The 17,948-nt window shown below is 44.6% G+C and overlaps 1 protein-coding gene across 1 annotated transcript in view; it reads right to left on the bottom strand.

Annotated features, from left to right (window-relative positions):
• PDLIM1 (PDZ and LIM domain 1) overlaps nt 1–12,316 on the bottom strand; it is a 39,219-nt gene extending 26,903 nt beyond the window's left edge. The window contains exon 1 of the mRNA XM_081552236.1: nt 12,128–12,316. Within this exon, the coding sequence (XP_081408362.1) occupies nt 12,128–12,223 (96 nt within the window). The 5' untranslated portion in view covers nt 12,224–12,316. The remainder of the gene's footprint in view (nt 1–12,127) is intronic.
• Nucleotides 12,317–17,948: the final 5,632 nt, after the last annotated feature.

The following is a 17,948-nucleotide window of genomic DNA, read 5'->3' as shown; positions in this document are numbered from 1 at the left end:
CTTGTGAAATACTCAAATCAGAAATGAAAGGCCCTCAGGAGAGAAGGCCTGCATCTCCTCTGGTTAGTTCCCATCTTGAATGGAGGACTCCGATCCTTACTGCACATTAACTATTCATCACAATCATAGCAACATTCATCAGTTAATGAGTGCTAATTATGTGTCAAACACAGTGTAAGCGTCTGGCAAGGGTTAATTCACCAATCCTCCTGAGATGCTATCAGGTAGCCAACATTATTGACATCATCACAGAGAAGGAAGTAGAGTAACAAGGGTTAAGCAGTTTGCCTGAGATTACACAGCTGGTAAGTGGCAGGCTGTGTGGCTCTGGATTCCATCCACTTAAACCAGTCTGCCACACTGTCTATTCTAATTTCCTCCTGACCATCAAATTCCATCAGAACCAGCTCATAAAGGAGTCAGCTTCAGTTTCTTAAAGAGAAGTCCTATACTCTCCTCCAAAGAGACAGGCTCATTAATTATTTCAATGGACATTCGCAAAACCCTCTTCCAGCTTTCTTCCCCAGAGACCATACAATTTGATCACAACTCTTCCTGCCTGAGAGTAAATGGGGTTAAGCACAATTTCCACTAATGAACAATCTGCCATTTTCTGCAGAATTCACTCAAGTCTTTCTCACCCTTTGCCCCGCCAGGCAAACACTTTGCTTAGAGGCCAACCAGTACATCTGCCCTTTACTGCATCATTAAAGCCTGTGCACTGCTGTCAGACTCCTGAACACAAAAGAAGATGCATTGAATTTCACTTCTAAATGGCACAGAATAGGACTATGATGGGGCTCACCCATTTTCTTCAATTTACATCACAAAGTGTCGGACACAACTGAAGTGACTTACCACGCATGCACGCACATCTAAATAACTAATGCTGTTATATAAACCTGGATGCATACCCACTGGCCATCGCAAATGAAAAGATGACTTTCTTCCTCTGTATTATGGCATATACCTATTTTATCCCTCCTGTTACATCTTTACTCTCATTCATTCACTCATCTGACAGACATTCCTTAAGTACTTTCTGAAAGACAGTGTAGCTTATTAAGATGTGGCTTCTGAAGTCAGATGGCCAGGAATCAAGTCCTGGCTCTGGTGCTTATAAGCTAAGTACCCCTGAGTGGGATATTTCACCTCTGTGTGCCTCCCTCTTCTCACCTATGAAATAGGAGTGATAACCGTCCTGGTGTCAGAAGGTTGTCGTGAGGATTATACGAGATGCCCCAGGCAGAGAACACTGTCAAGTTCACAGTCTCCTGGGGCAGACAGGTATGTACAGCAGTCAATGCTAGAAACAAGACGCAATGAGAGCCTAAAGGTGGAATCAGGGAAGACTTCCTGGAGGAGGCATTCCTTAAAACTGTGCAAAGGCACTACAGGAGGCCGAAAAGAGCATGCAGGGTTATAAGAACTGCATGTGGACTGGCACAGATAAAACACAGGAAGTGAAGGGAGAGGAAAAGGATGAGTCTGGAAATGTAAAAACAGGTCGGGCTGCAAGAGTTCTGTTATTTTCTTTTTAACAAGACTTTATCTGTACTTTATCTGGAAAACAATGGGGAACAACAAAGGAATTTAAACATAGCCTCTGACTCAACTGTCCAGCTACTGCCAAGAAAACAACCACTTAGACCTAGCTCTACTGAGATTAAGACGACTGACTGCCTTTACAGATGGTCCCTAACAGCAGTTGAGAGCAGCAGACCCATTCAAGGGTCAACCATTCAGCCTCTAGGACAGCCATTCGCAGGCTGGCTTCCCCTAGAGGACTTGTCTAAAGGCACTTACACTTAAAGTTACCTCTTCTACTGACAGCGAGAAGGGATTCCTTTAATCCCTAGGCTCGAGATTGAAAACTGGGGGCCCATGAAATGAACCTCGCCTAGAGTCTCGGCTTTTTAATTACTCTGCCTGCTTTAGCTGAGGCAGACACTCTCCATTCAATTAGTCCACGCCATGCTCCTCTGTCCCCAACACAGAAACCTGGAACCAGTTGCCATTTATCATCATTCTTGCTGCTATTAACTTTTCCATTACCTCACCCTCAAGTCAAAACCCTTTTGTTGCCTCCTAACCCCTTCAGGCAAATGTGCTTGTGACCACTGGTTTAGTTAAAAAATTCTATGTAGAAAAGTTTTATAACCAAGACTATAAGACATCCTGGTTTGTCCAGGACAAAACCTATTTTCCCAGCTTAATTATCAAAAGCACCCTATTTCACTCTCAACAGTGTTCCAGCCTGGATGATAAATTGTACTGCCACTCCTTTGACAGAGATAGAGGTTTTAACCAAATATAATACTTGTCAACCAGCTGAAACAACTCTGATGCAAAGTCTCCACTGGCCCCCACCCCCAACCCTGCAAAGAAAAAACTGTCCCTATTCAAAAGGTTCTCTGACGTTTATCTGTGGACAGAAATACAGGTGAATTTCCTGAATGTTCACAGAATACTGTTAACCTTGACCCTTGGAACTGGCATCTAAACTTCAGGCTAGAAACTGACCCAGCTCACCAGTAACTCAGGGGGAAACTCTGACACTGGCAAAGATGAAGCAGTGGTTCCCAAACAAGTTGGTCGTTAGATCCCCCTCGGACTTTAAAAATATAAGCAGATCTCTACATCCCAATTCAGAATACTGAAGAGGATCAACACAGTGGGACTCAGGAATCTTTATTTTTCTAAGGCTTCCCAGAAAATTCTGATGCTCGCAGACCAGCCTTTCTCCCAAAGCTTCCTCCCTGAATGAAGTTAACCAGGTAAATGAAAAATACTTAGACCCTAAAACCAGGGTTTCCCTGGTGGCTTAGATGGTAGAGTCCACCTGCAATGCAGGAGACCCAGGTTCAATCCCTGGGTCAGAAAGATCCTGTGGAGAAGGGAAGAGCAACCCACTCCAGTATTCTTGCCTGGGAAATCCCATGGACAGAGGAGTTCATGGGATCGCATGAGCGATGAACACACCAAAAAAAGGAAAAATAAAAAAATCCCCTACAGCATTGATAAACATCCTAAATGCAAGTGGAGTACTGCAGAAGTAATTTCATTCCAGGTGCTTGAACAACTTAACATGATTCCTATTTTGCCTCGGCCGGAAAACTCACAGCTAAATGTAGTATGCAATTACAGAAACCACCTGATATAAAGGTCCTGGCGCATCTCTTTCTCCTTTGTTCCAGTTTTTTGTTACATCTTCTGATGTGTGTTTTTATGTTTGAAATCTTGTAGCTATGTATTTTACTGCTGTAAATCACCTTAAATACATCTTACAAGTTGGCTGTATTAATTAAATATTAAATAATGATAGTTTAGCATTTTTAACATCATAGAAAACAAGACTGAACTAAAGAAATTTGGAATTCAAGTTCAATCTCAGTGCCATGTACCTTGAAGGACAACCTCCTTTGAACTAGCGGTTGTGTCAAAGTATTCAGATATATAAATTTAAAAGACTCTGAGTTGTGTGACATAGCAGAGCCCAACCCCACAGTATGCCATTTAGATGTGGAATTTGAACTCTCCTTAGTCAGACTTCTGACTCAATTTGTTTGTGGGTCGAGGTTATGGCACAGACTTTGAAGCCACATTATAGCCACAGAAGCTGTATGTGCTTAGGCAAGTCGGCCTGAAAACCACAAGAATGTTTTAAAATGTTCTTAGTTACTCTACAACCATTTTTCTTAAGAAAATGAGGCACTAAAGTAGTTCAGGTCCTTGTAGGTGAGCTGTACCTTAATCTAGCTTCACTTCACGGTTCAGTGCAAAAGGAAACTATTAATGCTAAGGGGTGGCCAATTAGAGAGAAAGCTCTCTTAGTCTGAAAGATCAACCATCATTTCTTACATAGGAATAGAATTAAAACGCAGACAGCAAAGTAGAATACCCTGACTAATTGATCAAGAAGTCATCAGTCTCTCAAAAGTCCCCATACAAGTCCCTCTGAACCCCATATGCTTTTTCTTTTTTTCAATAATTATTTATTTGGCTGCATCAGACCTTAGTTGTATCATTTGGGACTCTTCACTGCAGCACATGGGCTTAGCTGCCCAAGGCATGTGGGATCTTAGTTCCCCAACCAGGAATCAAACCTGTGTCCCTGCACTGGAAGGCGGATTCTAACCACTGGACAACCAGGGAAGTCCCCATGTGCTTTTTAACAGCCCCGGTAACAATCACCCACAACCCAAAGCCTTACCATTCACTAAACACATAACCTTGGGCAGTTATACTCTTTGTGCCCAGGCTTCTTCATTTACCAAATGACTTTTCTTTTTCCTCCACCGCTTGGCTTGCAGGAGTTGCCTAACTAGGGATGGAATCCAGGCCACCACAGTGAGAGCACTGAGTCCTAACCTTTGGACCACCAGGGAAGTCTCTATCAAATGAAATTTATAATAGAATCAACCTCATTCATGGTTGGATTAAATGAAATTACATTTGTATTTTAAAACAAAGTCTGGCCCATAATAAGCACTCAATACGCAGTAGCTACCATTAATATTTTTTAATAGTACCACTGCATCCCAATGCCTCCATGTGTTAGCCAAACTGCTAGGCTCTATCTATACACCATCTTAATCTGCGCCACAACCTTTGAAGACAAGTACTATTACTCCCACACTGAGGTTTCAGAGGCTGACCCTGCAGCTAATACAGGGAGGAGACAAGGTTTTAATCCTGGTCAGGCTGATACCCAGATTTCATTTTCCCATGACATCAAGATGGCTTTAATTCTTGATTTGCTGCATTAAAAACAAGGCAGAAAGCACAAAGCAATGACATCCAAATATTTCATCATGACATGGTAATTTGATTTTTAAAATGCTACATGAATGGAAAAATGTCTGAAAAGTTTTGCAGCAAACTGTTAGTGTTTACCTCTGGGAAGTAAGATTGGGAAATGGTGTGGGGAAGGCTTTTTACCATGGGCTGTCCACATTTTTATACTATTTGATCCTGTATACAAAGCACAAGAGTTTTAATATAAGTGTTTTACTGAGGCATATCACACAAACAGAAAAGGACATGAATTGTAAATAAACAACTGGATGGATTCTCACAAACAAAGCAAGTCCATGGAATCAGAATCAAAGAAACTGACCACTACCAGAACTTACAAAGACCCCTCGTGCCTCCTTCCCATCACTAACCTTCTGGCAAAGGTTACCATGATCCCAACTATAGATTAATTTGGCTTGATTAGTCTTACATAACTGCAATGATGTGGTATTTATGTGTTATGTCTGGCTTCTTCCTCTCAACACTGTGTGTCTGTCTGATCCATATTATTATGCATGGTTGTAATTCCTCCATTCTCACTGAGGCAGTGTTTCATTTCATTATTTGTTATAAATATATGTATATATACCAGCATTTATTTCTCCATTTCACTTTTGTTAACGCATTTGAGTTGTTCCAAGTTTGGGGCTATTGTGAATAGTGCTGCTTTGAAAATTCTTGATATGTCATTCTTGCCATGGGGACACTTTTCTATTGAGCAGTTAACTAGAGAATTGTTGAGTCATAGGGTCTGATTGCGGAGAAGGCAATGGCACCCCACTCCAGTACTCTTGCCTGGAAAATCCCATGGATGGAGGAGCCTGGTAGGCTACAGTCCATGGGGTCGCTGAGAGTCGGACACGACTGAGCGACTTCACTTTCACTTTTCCTTTTCATGCACTGGAGAAGGAAATGGCAACCCACTCCAGTATTCTTGCCTGGAGAATCCCAGGGATGGCGGAGCTTGGTGGGCTGCCGTCTATGGGGTCGCACAGAGTCGGACACGACTGAAGCGACTTAGCAGCAGCAGCAGCAGGGTCTGATTGTGATTTCCCTGGTGGCTCAGTTGGTAAAGAATCTGCCTGCAATGCAGGAGATCCAGGTTTGATCCCTGGGTCAGAAAGATCCCCTGGAGAAGGAAATGGCGACCCACTCCAGTATTCTTGCCTGGGAAATCCCACAGAGGAGCCTGGTGGGCTACAGTCCATGGAGTTGCAAAGAGTCAGACACGACTGAGCATATAGAGTCTGATCACATTAAGCTGCAAAAGTGTAATTTTTTAAGAAATGGATGTAAATCATTGGTACATCACCTGAATTTCATCTATCTGTATGCATTTGACCTCTCTACCCTATATAGGTCATACCTATGTCCTTATTTTCTTATCTGATATGAGTAGTCATCTCTATTAAAATTAGGCCAAGTCCTTGGTCAAGAACCTGGCCTTCTACAAGATCAGAGTGTTCTTCAGAAAGTTGTCTTTCAGGTTGACGGCATTTCCTGAGGAGGCAGTGTACTACGCATATGAAAACACACCACAGACCTCAGTTACAGATGACCTTTCCAGTTCACCCACACTGGTGCTAATCACATGGGGTGTTAAGTGCCACATAGAAATTACCTTTTTCATCTCAGGCTTTTATGGGTACATTTCGTCCTGGACTTGACTCAGCTCCCACTTTCCAGGCCCACCCTTGGCTGGGCAAGGTGGATCTGTCCACTCCCTGGTAATCTTCATTTGTCATAATAATTGCCCCCAAATCCCCTCCTGGCCACCCAGGCAGGCTTTTCTCTGGCAAATCATCCAATTCCTCTGCTCTTGTGTCCTTCCCTGCCTGCGTGGCCATGGACTGCCACGGCTGGACTGTCAATTCTCCCAGGTGGGGCCATGGCTTCTAGCTTTTCAGGAGGAACAGGAAGGGGGAGTTGCTGTTCTGAGATGCTCTGAACTCTAGGAGCACTGGAGCTGAGACCAGCTCAGCAAAACCCCCTGGGCACAAGGGTCTCAGGGGTGAGGAGCCCGGGACGATACCTGTCCCACGATAAGCACTTCTCAGACCTGGGTGCTGGGTAATACTATTACCACTGAAATACTGATAGTTATGGCTTATCAGGGGGCAGAATACTGTGGTTAAAGCTGGCCTGGGAGTCAATCTGCCTGGTTTCAAATCCCAGTTCTGCAATTTATCGTGTGTCCTGTGTCCCTGGGTTGTGAAGAAAAAGATAATGTAAGTGCACACCTAGCACAGAGTAAGCACTTACAAAATAATAACTACTGTTACAATATTATCATGACACAGAGGTTAAGGCCATGGCCTTTGAAGTCAGATCACTCAGTCAAAATCCAGCTCTATCCACTCACTACTGCATGACAAGAGCAAAGTATTTAACATTTCTATGACTCAGTTTTTTTCATCCATAAAATGGGCATCTTAATTGTATCTACCTTACAAGCATCACAGGGATTACTGAAAGAATATGTTCATATTTAGAACACTGCTTCGCATATAAAAAGTCTTCTATACAGTTTAACTAGATTAACTATGGCCATTGTTGCAAGTTGATCAAATAAATATTCTCATACAAACCTGTCAAGTATAAACAGAGGCTCTTGTGATTAACACAAGAGTTATTTAGGCACAGATATTCACAGATGACTAACACAACCCAAATTCACTGGAAAACATTTCTGAGTTCATAACACATTTTCTCAATCAACTGGTGGTTAAAGATACAACTAATGCCATATGAGAGGCTGGGACACTTTTTAACAATAAAAAGGGGGGCCCTCATATTCAAAGGGTACAAAATCATTGGTTTGCTCATTTGTTTCTTTATTTTATCCTCACAGAGAACTGAACCCTAGAGAAGGCACGTGACATACCCAGGGTCACCCAGTGTGGTGTTCAGGACTGGAGTTCAGCCTGAGTCCCTGTCCTGGGCACTCTACCATGCAGCTTTTCAGGCTCTCCTCTGAGACATACTGGAAGTCAAATCATCTTTTAAAAATTAATTTTATGACATCTGCTCATTTTTAATGAGCCTTTACCTTTTCCCTTACAAAGAAGTTAAGAAATAGTTCATTCACTGAAAAATCTGTAAATTCAAATTGCCTGACCTTTGGGCATGGAGCTTCTCCCCTGTAAAAGGCAAAGAACACTTGTTTCCCTCTCGTCCAGGGAGCAATGACAAGGTATGCCCAAAGAATGAGCACAGCTTAGAAAACAGTCCCAGGACAAGATGAATTATGGTGCTTCTCCCAGTCCTGATCAGACTAGGAAAGTGACCTCAGTGGTTAGATGATAATCTCCTCTCAGTTATCTATCCCATTGCAATACCTTAACACCATTCTCCGCTCGCTCCTCCTCAAAGACAAGCCAACAAGGCTGGCACCCAGGAGTTGGGGTAACAGGCAGAGAGGCTCTGGTCAAAGGAACATAACACAGCTTAGACAGTTTCATGTCATAGGCTCAAGCATTCACTTCCATGACATTCCCTGTAATTCATTCTCTTCCCCCACTCCTTAGACCAGCTGGAGCAGCTAATATTTCCTAGGTGATCAATTTCACAGAATCAGGGAGCACAGAGTAAGGGCCATTAATGCATAATGAGCCTTTATGGACAATTCTGGCTTTTCACAATCTGACAGATAAGCCCTGTTCTTTCACCCTTAAAGACATGATGTAAGCCCTTGAATCTGGAAATAACACTCTTAAAAGTCAGAAAAGACCCTCTGACTACAGAGCATCCATTATTCAGCACCCCTTAGGATGCATAAGTGAAAACCAGAGGCTCTTAACAGAGGCTTCCCCAGGATTCAAGGGGCAAATGAGCAACTCCTCCTACCAAGAGCATCCCTTATCTCTGGCTCCACCCTTTCCTGTCCTTTGTCAGTTGCTGGGAGAGGAAAAACAGTCAACATAAACTCAGCAACAATTTTGGCCAGGGTGTGGATTCTCTGAAGGCTTCCCTTGAAAGCAACTAGAGGAAATAAGAAATTGACATGGGGGAAAAAAAAACTCAAGGAGATAGACAACTGTAGATCTGACAGAAAAAAAAAAATCTCAGGGGACAACTGCAAATGTGCATCTGGATAAGTAGGGAGTCCAAGGTAGAGGCTTAAATAAAAAACTGGGAAAAGGAAGAAAGAGTTTTATCCATTCAAATTTGGGTTGAAGATTTATCACAAAAGCACGGATGAAAACACTGAGGAATAAAAGCAGCTATTCACACACATACAAATGTATTCTGTTTGTTTCTGTTCTGAAACTAGCAAAAAACAAGAAGGCAGGTTAGTGAGCTGCTGAGGTCTGGCTATGTTTTTTTTTAATTGGTGGACAATTGCTTTACAATGTTGTGTTGGTTTCTACCATACAACATCACGAATCAGTCATAAATATATTCAAATCCTCTCCCTCCTAAGCCTCCCTCCCCACCCTCCGGGTCATATTTTACACACTATCATGTGTAAAACACTTAGTGGGAAGTTGCTATATAACACAGGGAGCCCAGCCTGGCACTCTGTAATGTTCTCTATCTTAACTTGGGTAGTAACTCTACAGGTTATTTATAACCACTTGCTGTGCATTTTTACTTTACGACTTTTTAATTTTACAATAAAAGTAAGTTAAAAAAAAAATTTCAAGTACCCAAGATTACAGAGTTATATTCAGGAACTTTAGTAGTTTAACAAAAGGATGGAGCGAAACCAGAATAATTCATGCAAGAGAAAGCAAACATAGCTATTTAAATAAAAGGCACTCCTCTTCCAGCCTAATTTTATGGTTTGCTTTGGTGTGGAGACTCAAAGTCTGCATATACAAAACCATAGCAAACTGTATCTGCCCTGAGGATAAATGTAGCACACCTACCAACCAGAAGCTGTGTATAATTTTGTGGACACTCACACCTCAACACTGTTTACAGAGCAATCTCACATACCTTAACCCACAGCCAGTGGCCCGAGTTATCCCCATTGCTGAGATTTTAAAAAAAGACAGCCTCAGACAGGAGACTCCCTCCAGGTACAGCCCAAGTAAGAAGCAAAAATCAAACCTACACCAGATTTCACCCACCTGGGACCCTTTATGACAATGACTTTCCCATGCTCAGGAAGTTCAGAGGCCCATGTTTTTTCCATGTGGAAATAATGAAGTGAATAAACAGGTTAATAATTGTCATCAAGAGGATGTCACCTCCTCTGAATCACTTTCACTTTTCAATCAAAGGACAGCCCAAGGTGTTATAAAGATTAGCTTTCCTCACTAAACCACAAACATCTTGAGAGTGGAGCTGTGTCTTCTCATTTCTGGAACTCTAGGGCTTTGCATAGTTTCTAGAGTATGGGACATGCTCATGACACTTGTGCTAATAAAAAAATAAACAGATAAGGGTACAGACTAATGAATTCACAGTACTGTGGTTTGCCAGCTCATACCATCATTCCTGCACAGTGCCACTTGCATTAAGCCTTTTCAAAACAGCTAAAATGACAGGCAGTAACTGCCCTTTCAACAGATGACCAGTAAAATCTCTCTTCCCCTCCCCCCAAGAGTTTTTTAAGTTTTGGGGGTTTTCTTGTTTTAATCACCGCTACTCTGTTCTCCTGCTCTGTCTCCTGTTCTTAACAGGAGCCATATTCTCCAATTCTAAAGAAAAGGTTTCATGTGATACATAAATTCAGAAGCTGAGAGGGCTGACAGGTTAATTATAGACACAAAGAGTGGGGACAAATGGACTATGAGGTAAGCGAGTCTAAATGTCTCTTCCCTGGATAAGCATTTATTAATAAGCCTGCAAAGATTTACTGGGCACAGCCAGGTTCAGCTCGGTGCCAAGCTTGGGCACAGGGGTCCAGATTTGGGAAAGGTAGCTTCTGTACTTGAGAAATCTGGCTGGTGCCTGGGAAGACAGCATGTACCTGGGAATACTCAAAGTGGCCCCCTGGGGACAAGAGGGGGAAGATAGGGAGGAGATAGCGCCTAAGAACTGAACCACCTGTCCCTTCAAGAGTGGGATCGTTAAAGAAGACCTCATCAGTTTACTAGGCCCACCTGGAAGGAAACGTAGGTAGGACGATGGCTGGACAGAAGACAAAGAGGAGGCCCTGATTCTTTTTCTCCTGTACCTCCCATATTCTTTCTGGGGCTGGAAGCAGGGACTTAATCAAAATGATCTGTAGGTCTTCCCCCTCCCTCTCCAACCTCCCCCTCTAAAAAAGAAGAATGTTCAGATGACTGGAAAGGCAGGTCTAGGGTCACCTTCAGCAAGCAGATGAGCCCAAGAATGGAATGAGAGGCCTAGCAAAGAGTGATACCAGAGTGCTTTTGGCTCCCCTTTTAAATTCAATCCAAAAAATTTCTGGGCCAACTTCCAGGTGGCACATTGAATGTGGCACCTCTCAGTGGAACATCAAGCTTGCCTTTAGCCCAGACTAGATGACCAAAGCCTGGGCTTCCAAACGCTAAGTCTGGATCAACCTCGGGTTTCCGCTTTATTTGGGGATGATGGATCTGGTCGTCTCCAGTTGAACCTGGGCCCTTCCAAATAGATGCGGGCTCTCTTAGAATTTTTCAAGCACCACTTCCCCCGGACATACACATAAGGTAGGAACCTCATCGCACCCTTCCCTGTTAATGGCCGATCGGTTGATAATCCCTAAATGCCAGGCGAAATATGTCACAGCCATCTCCCGCGAAGGAGTGGAGTATCCAAGAGGGTTTATTCGGGTTGGTTGGTTTCCAAAATCCCGCCATTTCTCCAAAAGACATTAGAGAGGTAAAACCTGGCCATGAATGACGCCCAATGAGTTAGACTTCGACTGTTGTTAATTTCACTCGCCCCCCGCGGGCCGCCCCCCACCCCCGGCCTAGTAAAACCTCCCACCCACTCCACCTCAGTTTCCAGGTGGTTCCTGCTATTTCCAAACTGCTTTCGGCCGCTTTACGGCGTGGTTAGAACAGGGGAGTGCCATCTCCCAGCGAACGGGATCTGCGGGGACCCTGAGCCCCTCGCCCGCTGACAAAGTGCGCCCGCCACGCTTCCGGGGCGAAGCAACGAAAACTGTCCCCCGCTGTCCTGCGGCCGCGGTAAGTGGATGCACCGCAAGCGGGGCGTCTGGCAAGGGCGGCGGGCCCGAAACGTGCGGAAAGCGCTCCGCGCACCTGGCGCACCTGGACGCGCCCGGAGATCCCAGCCTCCGTCCCGGGCTCCGGAAACCACAGTCTCCGACCGCGCCCACGGGGTTCTGGTCGCCCCAGGTTTCCTCTGGGGCACGCCACTCCCCAGCCTGGGATGGCTCCGCTCCCCGCGCGTCCCAGGCTGCTCTTACCCGGGAAATGGCGAGAGGCTGCTCGAAGTCCTTGCCCCCCACGAGGCGGAAGCCCCAGGGTCCCGGGCCCTGCAGGACTATTTGCTGGGTGGTCATGGCGCGGTGACGGCGGGTGGCGACCCGAGGGGACAGACAGGGCAGGACGCAGAGCGGCGAGCTGGGCTGCCGGGCAGCTGTCGGAGAAAGAGCGCGCGGCGCGGGCCGGTGGAGCCTCGGGCGGGCGGGAGCTGGGCGGGAGGAGGGCGGGGGCGGCTCCGCCCAGGCCGCGTCGCGGCCGCCTGCCCCTCCCGTCCTCCCGCCTGCGGCCCGCAGCCGCCCCCAGCTCCGCGCGCCCGCATGCGGCGGGGGCAGACAGTCTGGCCGCGAGAGCCGGGGGTCAGCTCAGGGTCTAGGGATCTAAACAGCCCCGCCCTGGGCGCAGCCCGGCCGAGCTCCCAGCCCCACAGCGGGCGCTAGGTGAGAGGCGGGCAGGTTCCGGCGACCGCGGAGCAGTGTACGCTTGAAAACCAGTTTGAAAGTGCTTTGCAAAGTCGCCCCTTTGAGGTCAGCTCCATTTTCACATTTACTTTCTTGTAAAAGACAGTGATGTTTTAAAGATGCTGTCCAGTGATCTCGCTAGAAAATGTGAAGCAGTCAGGGCATTTATAGCTCCATTTTACAGATAAATCAGCTGGGTCGGCCTGAGATTAGACTTGCCCGAGGCCACGCAGCTGACAGTGGTGTAACTGGACCATCGCGCAGGGTCCCCTTGCTAAAGAACCCCATATTGTAACTTTTTTAATGCTAATGAGACCGTCGCGTGAGTTTGTAAGGGGACTTCAAAACCTTCCTAGAAACCTCTTCCGGCTGGATTCGCCTTAGGTTCTGACCTTCCCAACAATTCAGACCTCAAGTCTGAGGCAGACCAGCTGCGTATAGAGGTAACCGGGTTGAGTCCAAACACCTGGGCTCCCAGTGCGCCGCTATCTTCCTAAGTGGGCTCTGCCCTCCTCGCCCTGGAGTACACTCGCCACGCCAGATCGCACCACGTCTCCTTGTCCACTTACTCTTGAGTGAAGCTGAATGCCTAAGATGCTTGTAGGGCCACCCACGGAATGGCCCCAGCTCCCTCTCTGATCTCATCTCCTTGTGCCGCTCTCAGCCCACACTGGCCTGTCGCTCCAGCCTCAAGGCCCTGCATCAGGGCTCCTGGAATGCTTTGCTCCAGACAGCCTAAGGCTCGCCCTTTGTTCAGATGTCATGGTCTCAGTCGGTCATCTCTGAGAGCCCTATTTAAAATTTCCTCTCTAGAATACCGAGTCACCTTCCTCTGCTTTTACTTTCCCATTATGTTTATCATCATCTGACAAAATCAGTATTTCACTAATTTGTACCCAGCCTCCACCCCTAAGGTTTAGTTCCCCAGGGGTAGGGATTTTTATCTGTTTGGGTCACTGCTCTATCCCAGAGCCTAAGAATAGTGCCTAGTACATAGTATTTAATGAAGGCAATACATTGGCCAACATTATGACCTTTGAATCTCAGGTTCTTCATAGTTTTCTTGGCTCCAATTCATACTGCCACCTGAGCCCCAGTGTTCTGTCTCCTCGTGATACTGGCCTACCTACCCAGATACCCTGTGCAGAGATTTACACATATAGGGATCATCTTACTTGTACAATTGTGTCACAGGACAAATGACTGGTTTGGGAATGGTTTGCTTGAATTTAGAAATTAAAGTGGATTTATGTCGTCTATCCATCCCTCTCATTTTGCATCCTGATATTCTTTTTTTTCAATTGAAGTATAGTTGATTTACAATGTGTTAGTTTCAGGTAAATAGCAAAGTGATTCAGACATATGTTCTTTTTCAGATACTTTTCGAAGTTATAACAAAATAATGAACATAGTTCCTTGTGCTATACAGTAGGTCTTTGTTGTTTATCTGTTTTGTAAAGCGGTGTGTATCTATTAATCCCAAACTCCTAATTTATCCCTTACACTCACTCCCCATCCTGATATTCTTGAATATGAGAAAAAAGAATGGTGTTACCACCAGGAGCCAGCTACCTGCTCCATCAAAGCCAAATGTTATACCTTTTTTTTTAACAAAGATGAATATTTTTAATGATAAAACGTACAATTCCCAAAGAATAGAGATATTATAAACCATTAGACACCTAACAACAAAGAAACAAAGCTACATTAAAGCAAAAATTGGAAGAAATATAAGGGAAAAGAAAAAACATATAATCATTGTGAGACATACTAACATTTCTCTGAGAATATTTTATCAAGTGCAGAAAAAATAAGAATGGGAGCATCTTGAATGATGTTATTAATAATTTAAGTCTAATAAATTAATATTTACATTAACTTTTATTAATCTTATATCCTACACAAATATATTTAAATTTTTGTATCTCATACATTGTTATTAGATAAAATTATACCATCTTTGATTAAGATTCTCCTGGTTTAAAAACATGCTTGTGTTTCAAGTCCCTGCAGAATTTGGGAGACTCACCAAATTCTGGGTCTGCCCTAAGATGGGGAGCAGTTTTTAATATTTTGTGTCCTAGGAAGAGAAAAAGGTTGAAGAGCCATAGCTCCTGTGCTCCCAAAGGTGGGAATTGCCTCTCATTCATCCCTAGGTGTCCTGCTGGTGATGTATAGACCTGATACGTCATGGGTGCCAAAACTTCCTATTCTATACAGTATTCTTTTCAGATATAGGGCACTACTACATAGGTTACATCATTTAGTTTTTAAATGTTGTCAGCTATAGTCTGGCTCTACACAGCAAGAGCTAAAAGCAGTCAACACTCTGACCAGGTCATCCCCTTTCTGGGCACTGATTCCAGGATATAATTTAAAAGAAGAAGAAAAAGCTATATGCACAAAGATATTTATAGCTGCATTATTTATAATGACAACAACAACAACAAAAAAACTGGAATTAGGCAGCAACAGAAAAGTGGCTAAATATGGTATGGCCATGTGAGGGAGTAGTACACAGCCTAAAAATGATAATCATGAAGTCTATGAGAAGGCATGGAAATGTTTTCAAGATTATCTAAAAAAGAATGAAACAAAATTATTTCTAAATCAAATATTATTTGTAAACAAAATTATTAATAGAGTTTATAAATAAAAAATAAAAATTATGTCTACCTACTGCCAAAAATTAGGAGACAGTACAAAAACTTTGAGAGATGAAATTGGAGAAAAAATTTTTTAAATATTGGGTTGGCCAAAAAGTTCATTCAGGTTTTTCCGTAAGATATTAGAGAAAAACCGGAACAAACTTTTTAGCCAATCCAATAATTTCTTCTAACAATGATGTAAAGTTTTCAAAATAAAAATCAGTTAAATGGCCTCAGCTCCTTGGATGAAGACTAAATGCTAATCTTTCTCTGGGTGGGGTCCTCATCTTCTATCTTTTTGATCTCCTTCCCCTTGCTTCTGTGAACTAGCTCTGAGTTGGGCACACAGCCTCTATTCAGAAAATGCCCAGTGATGGATTGACAACTCTGACCCCCAAAGACAAGCAACTTTGTTTTATCTTAAAACCATTACTTATTAATTCAAACTCTACAGTTCCCTCAGACCCTTAACTCCTGCAGAGTACTAGTTGAAAGGTCTTAACCTCTCTGAACTTCAGTTACCTTGTTTATTATTATTATAATGAATTCCATGGAAGTTTTTTGACCTAAACAGCCTACATCAAAATACCTGTGCATGAGGGGGTGCGGGTAGGGTAGAGAGGATGCTGAAGAAATGGAAGCAAGGAGGACAGGAAAAGGACAGAGGAGCAGTGATCTAGGAAGTCAGGAAATAGTGGGCCTTTCCAACTGTTCAGTTTTACAAGTGGACAGGACAGGGTGGGTGGCGTCTGCTGGTGGATTCCCCAGCCGACAGGCCCGCCCCTCTTTTGGCTTCTGCAGAGCTGTCTACTCCCACGCCCAGGGTGTAATTGCCAGGACCCTTCAGGACCACTGATTCCTGGAATAGCAGCCTCATTCCTTTTTTAATTAACTTAATTATTTTTTAAATGTATTTATTTATTTATTTATGTTTGGCTGTGACGGTCTTGTGAGACTAGGGCTGAGCTAGGCGTTACAGACGGTCTTATTTAATTTCCAGGACAAGTCCTGGACTAGCTCAGGGGACTGCAGAGCTCCCATTCCTGGAGATCGTGGCCATGACCCCTCCTCTGGGACTCAAGACGGGGGGTAAGTGACTCCCCGATTCCAAGCCTACACTGGGATCTGAGGCGGCTCTGTCCAGGGGCTAGAGAGCCGGAAGCTCTCATCTAGCTGCCTGGGGCGGGGCTGGGGCGCGCAGCAGCACCCCCAGCCCCAAACCAGTGCAACTGCCCGGGACACCCTGATCTAAAGACATCAGGGCAACCTGTTTCTTCCCTTGCTGAAAAGAACTGAAACACTGAAACCCAAGCTCAGAAGTTCGCAAAACAAAGACGTCTTTTCCTGCCGGTCCTATCCCGCTTGTCTGGCCCCCCCAACTCGCGACCTCATTCCCAGGGTCAGCGCCCTGTACTCAGTACGGTGTACTGGGATCCCACGCGCCCCTCCAGGACCGCCGACCTGGGGGAGTTGCCCTCCGCTGCGCCAGGGACTGGGCAGGAAGTTCAGCTCCCAATTCTTTCCTTTCTCCGGCTTTTTAGTTCAGTCTGGGGGTGAGGGTGGGGGTGGGGAAGTGGAATCCTGAAGTGGCTGTTAGGGATTGGGCGCCTCTGGTATTCCTGTAGACAAAGAACGTGCTCCATGGAGCGGGGAGCCTGGGGCCCTAAGGACACCTGGACACCGGAACTGGCTCAAGTCCCCTCCTGGCTGATGAAGGTGTGGGCGGATGAGCTGGGAGATCAAAGGCCTGCCGCGTGCCTAGCAGACAAGCAGCTATTTTGTCCACCTGCCTCCTGGCTCCCTGGACATCTGGCACAAAAATCTTCAAATCATCAAAGAGGCCTGACCATTACCATTTCTCAAGCATCCCTGAATGTTCAAAGAAGAGGGCTTCCCTGGTGGCCCAGTGGTTAAGAATGCACCTGCCACTGCAGGGGACCATGGGTTTGATCCCTGGCCTGGGAAGATCTCACATGTGGCAAGGCAACTAAACCAATGAGCTGCAACTGCTGAGCCCACACACCTTGGAGTCCCTTCTCCAAAACAAGAGAAACCACAGAAAGAGAAGCCCATCCACCCCAAGAAACAGTAGTCCCTGATAACTACAACTAGAGAAAGCCCAGAACACAGTAATTAAAATCCAGCACAGCAAAATAAATGAATTAATTATTTTTTAAAAAGAAGAAATTCCAAAACAGAATCACAGGTAAGGTGGCTTCTATTAAAACTCCGTATTGGAGAAGTTAAGACAAAATGATAATGTCATATAGTAGTGTTCACAAGATTGTTAAAAAAATATAATTTATCTGCTAAGACCTGAATTTGAAGTTGGGTGATTAACATATTTCATTACTGTTATTATATTTCAATGAACTTTTATGTAACCTCATGAGGAAAAACTTCAGAAGTCTAAATTTGAGTCTTAGTGCACTTGGACCCTCCTCTTGGTCACCTCCCCAAAAGGCGAAAGGTAGCTTGGGGTCAGAGTTACCCAGCAGATCCTAGCCCAACACTCAGAAAATAAACTTAGTCTTCATTACTAAGCAAAGTCAGAATGTGTGCTAGGAACTTGACATATATGGTTGTATTTATCCAGAGAAGAGCCCAGTGAAGTGTCATGATGCCCTTATTATGGGAGAAAGCTGAGGCACCACTGCATTGCCCAGTTCTCTCTTCGTGGAAGAACTTAATTTTCC

Source organism: Giraffa tippelskirchi, chromosome 2, assembly GCF_054371585.1.
Source record: "Giraffa tippelskirchi isolate mGirTip1 chromosome 2, T2T-mGirTip1v1.2.pri, whole genome shotgun sequence".
Taxonomy (NCBI): domain Eukaryota; kingdom Metazoa; phylum Chordata; class Mammalia; order Artiodactyla; family Giraffidae; genus Giraffa; species Giraffa tippelskirchi.
This window is presented reverse-complemented; position numbering and strand designations above follow the sequence as displayed.